Source organism: Calidris pugnax, unplaced genomic scaffold, assembly GCF_001431845.1.
Source record: "Calidris pugnax isolate Ruff unplaced genomic scaffold, ASM143184v1 scaffold376, whole genome shotgun sequence".
Lineage (NCBI taxonomy): Eukaryota > Metazoa > Chordata > Aves > Charadriiformes > Scolopacidae > Calidris > Calidris pugnax.
The window spans coordinates 234,506-249,573 of NW_015091140.1; the positions used below are offsets into that span (position 1 = coordinate 234,506).

Sequence of the window (15,068 nt, forward strand, 5' to 3'; positions counted from 1 at the left end):
TCTGGGTGCTCCTCAGCGGTCTAGTTTCACTCCTAATAGTACTCACACAGTTGGATCCTTTCATTAATCTAGAGTTGCTGTGGTTTCACCAGGAGTCCCGCAGTGATATGACCACACACCCGTATTTACATGCACACCGATGCAATTAAATGAATAAAATTAAGTCTATTTAGTTGCAAAGCACAAGCCAGGTGTTAAAAAAAAAAAAAAAAAAAAAAAAAAGTCAAAAATGAGATTGTATTATCTTTGTACTCCCTTTAAGCATAAACAGTTGAAACACCAAAAAGAGTAGTTAAATGTAAAGGAAGCTTCATACTCTAAGCATCCCAGTCTGCTGGTTCTGAACTGCAGAACAGATTTTTTGAGAGGTGACATTAAGCAGCATGAAATAAATGTTACTACCTACATAGAATTTTTCTCATTATAGATTTGATGAAATATCAGTAAAAGGGTAGCCTTTTGCATGTGTAATATTCATTAACCTGAATACTGACTGTAGACTAAAATTATATTCTGTGTGTCAAAGAAAGCCAAACTGGCCACCTGAAAGCAAATTAAAATCCAGTCCAACATGGACCTTCTTTATATTCATTTTGAAGGTCACAGAAAGCTGTGGTGCCTGTTGGAAACTATGGATTTTACCTTCATTTGTTTGTTAAGAACTTAAATATTTGAGTCAAAATAACAATTTAAGACCTGTGCAGAGTTTTGCAGATCTGTGTGTGTGCACCTAGCCTGTTGGATTTTTTGGTGTATTCATGCATTTTGTGCTAGAGCTCTTTTCATAGCAACCAGAGGGTACAGTATGTTCTCAAGTGTAATTTTTAGTAAAGCTTATGAGCCGAATAAACATAATGCCCTTTCACTGGCTGGAGTATTTGAGTCAAAGCCCAACATAATAACGTTCATTCGTGAGGCAAGATCCTTCTTGAATGAGACAGAGCTGAGAGCTACTTGAGATTATCAGCAGTCAGGCCGATGAGTATAAACACAGCTACAATGGAAATAACTGCTGCCTCTTTGCTACAATTTCAATTTTCGCTCCTTTCAGACCTCTTCCTTTTCATTTGCATTTTTACTGCCAAATTAAGGAACTGCATGAGAATCTATCTGGACATAAATACAGGAATTCTATGAGGTGTACATTAAAACCTGTAGAGAGGACAATAGACTTGAGAAGCTCAGGGATGGTTTTACAGACCACGGGGGCAATACAAATGCACTGATCCAAATCCTTCCAGAAGCCAATGGAATGATGCAGGGGATGAAGAAAGCTCTGGAACTAGAGAGGGCAATATGCTTGCACTGATTATGCCCTACACATGCACTTAGATTTGATTTTAAAAAGCCTTTGCACTGTTTTAGTAATGTTTAGCCTCTCCAAGAATAAAATACAAATTCCCTAGTTAGCAAATAGAACATATTTCCCTTCGTGCTTTCACAAAGCTGGACACTAACCAAAAAAAAAAAATCACCTTAAATAAATGTTAGTAGGCAGTGATAGAATGTCTATGAAACAGGGTCTTAAAAAGAAGCACTTGCCTCAGTTCCAATTATAGTATTCTTAACCACGTTGCTTTTAGCACTTTTTTCTAGACAGTTTTGTACCCCTGATAAAAAACCAGGAGGATTGACCTTCCAGACTTTTAGTCCTTACTCACATACCTTCTGTTACCAGCAAAAAAATCACTTTACAGTTAAACATTTTCTCAATATGCTTGGAAATATTTCCCAAGGGAAAAGGAAAAGTTACCCAACTTCTGCCTCAACATCAGCGGTTCTGTCCCATAGTGGGGGCTCAACTGTGCCCACAAGGCACCATCAGGACCTGGGGCAGCGTGGTACAGATCTAGCCCTTATTAACTCAGAATTATTACTTCTCAGAAAACAAGTGAATTGAGGTTTCCATGCTTCCTCTGCACAGTGTAAAATAGTTATTTAATTTGTTAAGATCACTTCCACTTGGTTCAAAACCAGGCATTTCTGATTTTCCTGAGCACTCCAGCCCTAGCAGCAGCCTAATGCTCATTTAGCTCAGAGCAGTTAAACACAGTGGTATCTCCCCAGCTGCTGCGTGGTGCAAGCAGAAGCTGGGGCTTCCAGACTCCTCGTATGCAGCAGAATAAAAGGCCTTTAAATGTCAGTCAAGGCTTAGGAGAAGTTTGACCTCGTGGTTGTGTAAAGGTACCCCAGTTTCTAGTTTCAAGTATCAATTCCATGATTACAATGTAAGTTTACCCTGGTGCAGAGCTCGTGACTTATTCATTGCTTTGCTCAGGTGTGCATGAGGTGAAATTTCCCTGCTGAACCAGGTACGTGCCTCTGTGTGATGCACCAGGCAGGGAAGCATCAGCTTTCCCATAGCGTGTCTCCATCAAAGGAGGCGCTTAGTAACAGCACCTGGCTGCACCATCTGAAATATACATTATTTTAGGGAGCAACAGCATGAAAACTGCATGTTTTGCTATTTTCTAATGAAGGAAAAAAATCTCATAGTGTACTAAATACATCCTGTTTTCTTCCCAGGGAAAATAAAACTTAATTTTATTATCAAAACAGTAATTTGAAGGGAAAAAAACGTGTTTTGCTTTCACATATGCTTTTTATAAAAGACCTAGACGTGTTGCGTGTATGCCAGGATTGCGGTGAGGGATTAATGTAGAGGGAGAAAAAGAGATCAAAGCCCAACTATGTATGTCATTGAACTGGTTTGTCATTTGCATCTGAAATGAAAAGGAATTGCCTGAAAGCAACAAAATAATTTTATCGGTTAAAAAAAAGCTCCCCTGCTGGGATTACTTCTGTGTCAGTACTGCTCTCTTGAAAATAATAGTCCCATTCCATAATCCATCGAGAAATATATATTTAATAGTAAAATATTCTGAGAGAAGAAGACAAAGTCACATACGTCCCATAACCTCTTCCTTCTCCTACTCTCTGACATTTTCCCTCCTATCTTCACAGGCTCTGTCATGGCAATAATATATAATCAAAACCAGGGAGCTGTATCGAGGCAGCACAAAAATTAGCAGCTCCTAAAAGTAATTTTCTTCCAGGAGAAGATGACTTAGTACATTTCCTTGTGTCAACAGCTATTTAACATTTAGCAGCTTGATTCTAGCTACACTCTTAAGGCTCAGAAGAATTTCAGAAAGCATACTTTTCTGTTGGACGAAGTAAGAATGAAATGCAAGGCACTTATTTAAAAGCAAACCTCTGTTGTACAAAGTAAGGATCAAATGCAAGGCACTTATTTAAAAGCAAACCTATCTTGGTGGGATTTGGCCCCTTACTTTAAGCAACACCTGAAGTTTCCTTTACCTGGGTAATGCAGGCTCCGGTGAAAGCCACAATCACAGCCACGATGTTGACAGTGAGCTGGAACTGCAGGAACTTGGAGATGCTGTCGTAGACGTTACGTCCCCACATTACAGCCTTCACAATGCTGCTGAAGTTGTCGTCTGTTAGGATGATGTCTGAGGCTTCCTTTGCCACATCTGTTCCAGCAATACCCTGGGAAAAATTCATTGGGAATACAATTACCTACTAGAAAGTACAGAGACAGAATAATAATCTTCATACTCATTCAAAGTCCACAGTTACACAGAGACCCCCCAGCATAGTAACAGTGACTGTTGAGTGTATTCTGCATTTTATATTTGCTAGGAAGTTAGCTAATTTGGCCTATTTTTCAAAGTGAATAAGGATGCAGAAAAGGAAATTGATAGACAGCAGTGGAACTCATGTGATGATAGTTTCAAGTGTTTTAAATTATCAGTTTAATGACTACCAATCTTCGGAGTTATTTTTATCATTGATGATATTTTATTAATATACATGAACAGAATTGCTAACAAAAATTAGAATTATTTATCTTAATATATAGTCTAGTATACTAATGTCTTCAGAGACAGAGTACGTTGGGAAGACATCTTTACAATTAGTGATGGATTTTACCAAAGCAAAATAGTACTCCACTGTTGTGAAGAACACAGAGATTACTTTTTCATATAGAAAAATTGCTGTATGTGGCACAAAATTCCACATATAGCCAATATATTAGACAAGATATTGAGAAAGTATCATAACAAGCAATACCAGTGAATCTAACATAGTAAATTAAAGGATTCTGAAGCAACGTAACTCGCCCCTCCCAATAAATTGCTTCACTGGCAAGTAATAACTAAGCAACTTTCTCAACACTTAATGAACAAAAAAACCCTCTTACAGCAAATTTATAATGACCCAAACATCAGTAAATATGCTCAAAATTATACCATTGCAAAGCCAACATCAGCTTTTTTAAGTGCTGGTCCATCGTTGGTTCCATCCCCAGTCACAGCTACAACCTGCCTCTGTTCCACCTGTGTGCTGTCAATAATACCTGCAGAAAATACACAGGTGTGTGTATACATAGATAGGAAATAATTAGCAAGATAAAATTTCCCTCCAAAAAAATATCAGGATCTGTGTAATATAGACTACATAATACCACACATCTTACAGAGATTAAGAGAGTTGGTTTTTAAGGAAAATAATGATGAAAGCGTTGTCATCACTACTAGAATTCACATGAAAAGTTCTGATCCTGCATCATCAAAACATCAACAAAAATTGCAGAGACTTGAAAGGGAACGAGTTCAGCTCTTTATATTCTTTTTGAAGATTTCTATGATTTAAATTATGTGTCACAGCAAACCCATTTCAGCCCAGCTCTCTGATCATGGAAAGGATTTGCCAAAGACTTTAAGTTCATGCTTCAAGCTCTCCTAAACTGGGACTGAACTGCAATCTCTGCTTTACTGGGATGCCTTCTGGCAATCAGTTTAACCTAAAGATAACAAATGCCATTGAATAATTTTATTTAGTTGGAGCCAAATTAGCAATTTAACAGACATGTTCAATTCTGCCAAACAATGATTAAGAAGATAGAAAATAATTCTTTAAATTCTGGAGCCAAACATTTTAATAAATAGACATGATAAAATAATTTCTACTTTCATTTTGACATCATTTGAGGAAAAAAAAATCAAGTTTCACACAACAAGCTTGCAGGGAAGTATTTTCCACTTATGCAGATGGGGAAAGTAAGGAAAAGAATAAAGAATTTTTCTGAGGTTACAGAAGAAGTCCTTCTTTTTAAAAAACCTCATGCTTTTATTGCCATGTCAGAGTCCACTTGAATATGAGTCCAGAACCCAGGATTGTTGTGTAGGATACAAGAACACCTCTCCATTAATAACTTAGTGGGGGAAAATGACAAAATTCCTTTTGCTAACACATTTTGCATGAAGTCATAGCCTCTAAAAACAATTATCAAAACCTACCCAGTGTGAAAAGCTTCCATTCTGCTCTGGAAAAAAATAACTCGCGTATCAGATAACTAACCAGAAATAGGAAATTGCAGATTACAGAGCAATAGCTGCGTCTTGGCAAGGTTCAGGCTTATCAGACACCCAGAAGATTGCAGAGCAGTATGGAAGCAGTTAGTCTCCTCTTTTTTCAGTCTTACAAAAATCAGGGAAAAAAAACTATTCACTTTCCATTGACAGCATGAACTCAGATAAATGGCACATTACTCTGATAAGATCTTATAATTAGAGCTTTCAATTTGTTGGGGTGATTTGCCTTTGTTACTCCTAAATAAACAGGAACATCAGCTGCCATTACTGTTAAAAGGATTTACCTTGGCCTTTCCTTCTTGTTATTAACACATCCTTTGATGTTAAATTAATAGTTTAAGCTTCTGAAAAAATTTGTTAAAACCTCTGACGCATCGTGGTATTAACCACTCCAAACAGGTAGACAGCATCCTCTCTGGAATCCAACTGGATTCCAAATGGGAGCACAACCCAAATCAGGTTGAAAAGGCTCTAACAAATGACCTCCTAGAAGATAGTGCTCTAATGTCAATGACTACATGACCCAACCACCCTGCGCCAGCCAACTGCTGGATGCAGCTAAGTCATTCCCAAGCTTTAGCAGTCAGTTTTGTCCCTAAAAACAAACTATGGAGCTGGGATAAGCCCGACACCCTCCAGTAGCACAGAACTGCATAATCAGCAGTCATGGAAAACCAGAGATAACATGGTCTTGGTTGTCATCACCATCTCAGCCCCACACCTCATCGCCGTGACCACTGCCAGCGTCACCAGAAAGATGTCAGCGTGGTGCACACCAGCACGTGGAGGGACTTCAGTGCTATTCATAGGAATAGAGAAGATCTCTGCGGAAACTTTCATTTGTGCATCAGGCAAATTTCTAAAATGGAGCAGCAGTGATTATTTGGGATTCAGAGGATTTATCGTAGCTATACTTAGGCTCCCTGACTTCTGCACGCTCCTTTTAATCTGTTCCTCCTCCTCCCTTCCTCACATTTCTGAATGATTCTCTTCTTTCCAGCACTTCCCTCCTTCCTAACCACATTTCTTTTAGTTTTCGGTTCTTTTTTCTTTCTTTGATACAATTCTGTTAATAGTTGTGACAAGGTTTCACCTCAAGAATTTGCTTCGGTGTCGAGTAATATGTTTGTATAGATTTTTACAAACATGTAAGGAGACCAGAGAGAAGAGGGATGCTTCGGAAGGGTTATCCCTCTGCAGCCCTGAGCTGTGGAGAGCAACTGCTTCAATGATCAGTGAAAAATGGGAATAAGGGCATGACCTGACAGACTGCCAGTAATGAAATGCCTGCTTCAGTATTAATTAGTCATGTCGAACAGCCAGGAAATGTCTTCAAAATAGACTGCTTTACTCTGGTTGAACGCTTACATACAGTATTTTAATAAAAACAGGTCTGCAAGGTATAGCAGGGGATTTCCTAAAACTCAGCAAAGCAACCTCCCAAAAGAGCCTTTGCTGTTTCATTGCTCTGCTCCCTCATCTTAAGCTGTTTGGCCATGACTTTCCTCTGTCAAAAAGCATTTTATCCACAGGAATACACCTAGAGCAGAACATTACAGCGCGCTCCACACGCTGATTCTGCTGATGCTGCAGGAATCTGGGGAGGAGTCACGGAGCTTACATAAGGCATAAGTTTTTCAGAGCAAGCAGCTTGTTTCTGATGAGGGAAAAGACCATATTTAAACAACTATGTATAGCTGTCCATAGGGGCACGGCATGCTCGAGCTTGCTATAAACGGTACCAGCACTGCATACACAGCTCAGAGTGAAATATATCCTATACCTCCCACCTTCCTCCCATCTAACAGTAAGCAAGCATTAAATCAAATCCACTCAGAATAATATAGAAAGAATATTAACCTATGTGTCTCCCATTTATTTTACAAGAAGCTACCTGTACCCATGACTCAGATCAAAACCATCAAGTGTACCTTCAAGTTGCCCCTTCATTGCAGAACAAATGCTGGTTTATTTAAAGAATTCTTACTTGCACTGTCACCCTTAGAGTCACCTCAGTAAGAAACCACTTGTTCTGGGAGAGAAAAATTCCTGATATAGGTATTTCCTTCCGTCTCAACTGATGAACTCAAAACAGGCAGTTGGGAAAAACTTAGGTACAGTAGAGCATTTCACAGATGCACACCAGTTTGGGTGGTACTGGGACTGGAAAGCTGATCACCCAGTGTGCTTACACATGCTGACATTTCTTTGACAGGCTAAACATAGACAAATGCAATCCTGTTCAGATCAGTTTTTAATACTTCCAAACTTCTAGAAGCTCAATGTTAATTAATAAGAATTTAGAATGTCTGTGTGAAAGAGAAAATTTAAATTCACTTTAGTTACATGCTTAAGTACGTGCAGGAATACAGCTTTAAAGGTTAATGTACAAGTGTTATATATAACATTACAGAGAGCACTGGTATTTAAGTGAATAGTGCTCCACAAAGTTCATGTTATTAGGATGGCAGAGAAGAACATGGCTAAAACACACCGATTTCTGTACGGAGCATGTACCACCAACATGCTTTATATTATAAGACTGAAACACTAAAGAGGACCCTTGAAGGCATCAGTGCCTCCCACAAAGACACACTTAGCACAGACTGCAGAGACCTAAGTGGTATTTACAGAGGATAAAACTTGAGATTCAAACACAGTGAACCTCCTACTTCCTTCAAACTATTTCTATGTTCACCGCTTCAGGGGAGCGTTGGTTAAAGCTGACTCTTTACACTGTGGAACAGGCCAACTTTCTAAATATTTCTTCATGTGAATAAAAATAAATACTCAATTTTTCTCTCAAATGGAAATACAAAACACTTGCAATTTGCAACATGCTGATATTTAAGTTTGGAATTTCAGTTAGTACAGTCTTTATTTTTATTGTTCTACCTCGTCTTATGGCATGTCCACATTAATGGGGTCATGGATATAATACCATCCCATGAAATAGTAGTGGAAATATTTTAGTAATTAAGGATAATTAATAAAAATACTTTCTTCTGCTTGTTAACACATGAGCCTTACATGAGAATAGAAGAGTTGGTTTTAATGTCACACAAAAGTAATTCCAGCCTAATTTAAACACATTAGAAAGCACAGCTTTTTTAACTGATAAACTGAAAATGTATTTCATTTTCTCTAAATCTTCTGGTAAGAAGATGATGATATTTCCTGTCAGTACTAAACAGTTGCTTCCAATAGAACAGTATGACATTAGTGAAGTATTTCAGCAATAATACTATAAGGACACATCAGTATAAATAATACGTATTTTTATTTGTCATATTTGAAATAGGTTAAAAAATATGACATTATACTGATGGATGTCATAAAATCCGTTAGAAATTGTGTTTCAGTTGGATTGAAATATCTAACATTTTGTTTCTCTGAAACACTTCATGATGATAAACCATTTTGACTTTTTTTCCCCCCCAATCTACCTCTACTTCAAAGCCATAAATAAGAGAGAAACTGTCTGCGCAGCCTGAAATGCTGAAGCACGACTTTCTCTAGTCCCTTAGCAGTAGTAAAAAACAAAAATGCAAAATAAAAACGATCCTTTTGCTGGGTGGGATTGTGCTATGTTAAGGAGAAAAAAAAAATATTCCCTTCAGCAGCTGTATGTCATTAAAAATTAAATATAAAAAAAAGTTTATTTTGTGATGTGTGTTTTTACCCTAGAGCAGATACAATACATCAAAGGAGAGAAAATCCTCTTGATCCCTCAAGTGTCTGAGAAAAACGTAACATTCTAACAAGAGGCCCAGAACTAGTGAACATTTAAATAGTTTCTTGTAACTTTTAATGGCCCTCGGAGTATTACCAGCCAAAAAATTCCATCATGATTTTCCACAGGCTTGTTCTTGAACTTTATTAGATACTTAATTGCTCTATCATTTGACCTTGTCACATCTTTAAAACATTAATTGTATTAGTTGCATAAGGCATTCAGTAGTTGTAAATATCTTCTGGATTGTCAAAGTGCATGTGCTATAAAACATCAATAATTTGTAGCTTATTTTTCTTCAGCTCTCTATTGATTTCATTTTCGCTGGCAAAGGTTTCATTTTCCTCTTAAGGGAAAACCCTGAATGACTCAAATGAGTACTCCCCAGGGACTTATTTAATCCACTTAATGAAACACAAATTGTTGTGTGTTTCTGAAACAAATAAACTATTAGGCTGTACAAGTCATGGCCTCTAAGAGCTACAAGATAGTATTTTATATGCAGCAGGGATGCGAGGAGACCTCAGCTAACTTTGTGCTGCTGTGATACTGCCCTACAGAGCTCATAACTATGTTGCCCAAACCAGTCATCTCCAAGCCTTTTCAATCATCAACACCTATTGGTAAAATCTTTTTGAGCACACACCCCCAAAATATGTATATTGTTTATAAAAATGTACTACTGTACTATTATGTACATTATTAAAACTTTTGCTCTAAAGTCATTTAGGCATTTAAAAAAATTACATACTGCCCAAAAGCCTTTTTAATCAGTCACAATTGCAGTCATATCCATAAAACCTCGCCGTACCAAAAGGACAGATCCAGAAAGGGCTTCCTACATGAATGTGAATAATTATTTAAGCAGTCAACAAGCTGAAAACATGTATCTGATTAGCTGATCTTATCTTAGCTCCTCTAAGAACTGCTAAGAAGAGTCTCTCCAGACTTTCTAGGGCCTTAGCAAAATAATCCAGTTTATTCTTCATCAGGAGACCAGTGAACATGGCCATTGCCGATGGGGCTCCTGCCTGCGCTGCCGCCCCGTGTTATCATGGCCAGAAATGATGTTACTGATCAGAAATCCTCTGATTTCATCAGCTGCCTTTTAAGTGCGAGCTTCGAATTCGACAGAATAAGATTTGAAGTCATCAAGAAGCGTGAGTTACAGATAGAAAAAAGGCTTTATAAAGAAAACTGCAAACAAATCCCTCTTTTATAGGGCATTCCATCTGCAGACAGTATGGCAAGAGAATATAATTTGTGTAGGGCAAAACCAGACTAAAAATACCACCAGAAATCTAAAGGAAGCCAATGCAAATCATACAATTAGAGACCATGTAGGACAATGGCACTGGCTTAAAATATGTATCTCCATTCATGTAATGCTGAAGAGGGCAGGTCCTTAACTAGGGCAATCTCTAACAACTGCTGTTGTCACATGGAAAGTTTTTTTTTTTATCTTTGAATACTCTTTAGAAATAAATGTGGGAGAACCGATGCACTTGAGTGACTCAGTTTACTCTAAGTGACCTTGTTCTTGTTTTCTTCACAAAGAGGTACAGAAAAGGCTGCAAAATCTGTGCCCCCTCTTGTTTATACGAAGAACAACCTATTTCTCAACAATATTTTCTTTCTGACCAGCAAACACACATTTTCCCTCCCCAGCTACAGCCTCGCTCTAGTCCTATTAAATGTCACAAGGCAAGTTTGAGATTGCCCACACCTTCTGGCTACACATCTCATTGGTATTTCTGTTATTCCTGCCAACCAGTTTCCTATTATTTTTCATTTAAAGGCGAACACAAGAGACATGGTTACTGAGAAAACTTCCCTGTGCTAGGTATAAATGTGCAATTAAAGGTAAAAACTCAGATATGTTTGTAACCATAAAATTTTTACTCTGCCAACAGTGTGATGAAGGTAATTTAGTAACTGTGGCATTAATTATACAGGTAGTCTGCACGCACCTTTTACCAGAGTGTGCTTGTCTGTGGGAGATGAGCGAGCGAGCACTCGAAGCTTTGGCCAGATTTTGTCGATCCGCTCTTGCTCAATCTGGAGGTGAGAAACACAAGAAAAAAAAAAAACAAACCCAAAAGAGAAAAACTGTTAGCCTGTGATTAGCAAAATGCAAAATAGCTTTGTGTCCATGTGTCGGATGATTCACTTCACTACTCAGATCCGCAGCTTTTCTTCGAAAGCACAGAAAAATTACAAGAGTCATCAGGGCTCCAAATGAAGGGGAGGTCAAAACTCACAGTTTACTTTTAACCAGCTCTCAGCTGGTGGCTGACGGTGGTAAATTTGCAGGGTATCTCAGCAGCCTTTCTTAGCATCTTTATGGATAATTCCCCTCAGAATCATGACTCTAGATAGAGGATAGTGGAATTTCTTAAAGCTGATCAAACATGTCTATAAGTAAAAGTGTGTTGTTCTATTCTACATTTGAATACAAATTCTTCACTTCGTTTTGGCACCGATAATGGCAGAATTTTCTCCGTGTACCAATAGCAACAAGGACAAAGGATTCCATCAGTCGATGCAAGGAGTAAACAACTGTGTCCATTCATTAATGATGGACTCAAAGACACAGCATAGACTTTATTTTCATAAAGCTGACTTCAGTAGCTGAGTGTTAGCTCCATCTGTTACGAGAGTTAAAAATCTTCCAGAGAATAGATTAAATTATGCAAATCATTGGAGTGAGGGGATATAATGGTACATTAGATAAAGTGGTATTAAATAAGAAAGGAGAGAGGCTGGTTTGCAGTCCAGATTGCATTTTTATGAGACAGACCTGCAAACTGCTGTTGAATTCCTTCCCTTTATTAACAAACCTGCTTTCCATGTGCTTGGTTTTGATTTCCTGTAGACTAGTGCTCTAGTTCTAAAAACTGCTGAATTGGGCTGGTAGCACTAAACTGACAGTGGCTCTGCATCCTGAAAAGGCTGCATTTGCCAGGCAATTTTGAATTGCAGAAGGCTTGTGGGGGAAAGAAGTAGGAGTCTCTCTGTGGCCCTTACTGATACGAGGCACACATCAGTGCAGGAGAAACAACATTTCAGCGTTTCCCCTATTTTTTAATAACATATAATATGTACAGATTTAGTACGTGGATTACCTCTCCCTTCTCATTTCGGATCCTTCTGTTAAACTCTTTCCCTTCGAGGCAGAGAAAGTCTTCTCCCGGGTGAATGATTCCACATTTTATGGCAATGGCACGGGCTGTGTTGATGTTGTCTCCAGTGACCATGCGGACTGTAATCCCAGCTCGCTGGCACTTCCTTATGGCTTCTGGGACCTAAAAAGCAATGTAACAGGAAAGAAAATTCCTAGATAAGAGATAAAATGGAAGTCAGGTGTATTCAATCAGAATATTTTGAGGCTAAGAAATCTATGAAGCAAAAAACCAAAAATGATAGATGTTATAGTATATTTAGCTACCTGACTATTAGGGAATTGAGGTTACACCACAGGCAGGGCAAATCCTGGATCAAGAAACACACAAACTGTTTTTTAGATCAGTTGCCTAAAGCTTCTCCTGACTTTAATAAAAAGGAGTGCTCTGCCGCTTTTTTGACCTTTAGCATCAAGGTACAGCATATTGAACATAATGTACTCAACAGACATGTAAATAGGAACTGAGAATACACATGTTTTGTACAGAAAATTATCTAACTTCTGATCCAAACTCTCCTTTCAATAAGATTATCTTAAAAGTTACTGTAATTTAGCACTATTACACTAATTCATGCATATCAAAAGGAAAAATTCCTAAATATATTAGTTTAAAATTTCATGAATAATTTACAAATTTGAAACTGTAAAGACAAAGCATGATTTTAGCTATGCTGCTTTCTGCGTGAGACTAACTTTTCCTGCTGCAGAGTACACGTACCAATGAGAGAAAATTCAGTGTGTAACAGGGTCCGTGAGACTAATGGAGAAGCTATCTATGGACTTGGCATCATATACAGCTTTTTTTTTTAAAAAAAATAATACATTTTTGTAATTAAAATGTGCCAGAGCTATAAAATTGATTCCTAATAATATGAAGTCAGCACCTATAGAAAGGCTACATATCTATAGTTCAGTTTTAGATAGAAGAAAAAAAATTGACTCCCTAAAACTGTATTATAGTTAATAATACTTTTAAAATTATTAATAACTCTCACTCTAACCAATGAATGTCTCATCACACTTTTGCATTATTATGAAAGCATTATTTCTTCAAGAAAAAAACCCCACCTCTTATTATTATTTGACGTGGAAGAATAAGAAGTGTGTTTAATACTTCAAAAGCAACCTAGAAACCTTCCACAGAGCTGCAGGAAACTGAGCTGCCTTATTACAGAAGATAGCAAAGGACAGATATAAAGCAATTACATGTTGCACTGTTTCTTACGTGTGGGGCAGGGGAGAGGTACTTAGTAGACAAGTGACAATCTCAGGGGAAAAATGTTCCCAAAAGATGATCATGACTCCAATAAACATCTGAAGAGGGGGCAGTGATCCTAAGAAAACCTCCAGGAAATGTGAAGGTTACCCCATCTAGTTAAAATAGCTCCAAAGACCTGTCCCTAGCTGCTTGCTCTGCAGTGCTGCCTAACACGCTCAATCCTTGCAATGCATTTATAAACTATATTTGAATCAATTCCCCAAATAGGTATACTTGGCCACTGGCTGCAGATTGCTGCAGTTTTACCAGCTGAGCCTCTTCAGAGGACATACCTACCTAAAGTAACGGGATTGTCTGATGAATTATGTCAGCTATTGTCTATATAGAGCTATTTCCTACAGAAACTAATAAGCAAAGGATATGATTATGAAAAGAATTTTAATTTTAAAATAATTATCAAAAATTTAAAAACCCAACAAAAACCTATTTAAGAAAGGATATCAAAATGGCTACAATAGCAAAGCCTTGCTATATTCTACTGCCAGTCCAGCGCAGCTTGCTGATCGTACCGCTATCATAGATATAAGGGTACTGTAGAACTCAATGCCAATTAGGGTGGATTAATCTCACCCATTAGTACAGAAAATACTAAGAAAATGAGCCACCATCTACAACGTCACGCTGTTAATTTTCTGCGTTTCTAGATATTTTAATTTCCTCTATAGCTGCAAGGATGTGACACTGCCAAGGGCAGGACATTGCCTCCTACGTGACAACCAGTGCTCGGATCCAGCTCCGAAACGCTGGGCTCCTAATGATTTCAGGGGGCCAAAAAGGCTTTATATCTCAGACTCCACACCAGACTGAAATTATACACCCTGCAACAGTACTGTAGATAATGATTACTCTAATCAGCACATACAGTTTCACACCACGTTCCTGCATCTTTATTAAAGGCAGTTGTGAAGCTTCCATTTTCCAAAGTACCTCACTAACACCTAATTGAGGATCAGACTAGTGCTTTCCCCATGACTAGAAGAAAACCTCCACCCTCAGAAGGCACCCAGAGAACGTGCTGTTTGCAGAATGGCTCCCCCTCAGTACAGATTACAGAACCAAGAGAAAAATTAAGGGACAGAGGTTTATCTTCCCATTACCTCTTCTCTACTAATTGAGAATATTCTTCCCATAAGTTGCATCCTGGAAGAATTATTTGGACCTGAAGCCTTTTAACATTATGAAATAGACTTCTATAGGGGCTACACAATCAGATCAGATCTATTACTTAAGAAAATTACTCTGGATTTACCCATTTTCCACATTAATAATCCTGAATATATCCCCCTTGCCAATTTGCAACTCCCTTAGTACCTACTTTAACTGTGGTGGCCCTCATGCATAGGATAGGACAGATTTAGATGACTATCTGTAAAACCAGCACAGAGGATGAACCATGAAGGAGAAAAATAAATTACAGTGCAAACAGAAAAAAAAAGTCTATTCACGTAAAGTGTCAGTCCTATTAAACAA

At 38.0% G+C, this 15,068-nt stretch overlaps 1 protein-coding gene across 3 annotated transcripts in view; it reads right to left on the reverse strand.

Annotated features, from left to right (window-relative positions):
• ATP2B2 (ATPase, Ca++ transporting, plasma membrane 2) overlaps window positions 1-15,068 on the reverse strand; it is a 270,013-nt gene that overhangs the window by 44,492 nt on the left and 210,453 nt on the right. For all 3 annotated transcript variants that reach the window (XM_014958671.1, XM_014958670.1, XM_014958668.1), the window contains 4 exons: window positions 12,261-12,440; window positions 11,106-11,193; window positions 4,278-4,384; window positions 3,322-3,513 (listed from right to left, as the gene is read on the reverse strand). In XM_014958671.1, coding sequence (XP_014814157.1) covers window positions 3,322-3,513; window positions 4,278-4,384; window positions 11,106-11,193; window positions 12,261-12,440 — 567 coding nt within the window. The remainder of the gene's footprint in view (window positions 1-3,321; window positions 3,514-4,277; window positions 4,385-11,105; window positions 11,194-12,260; window positions 12,441-15,068) is intronic.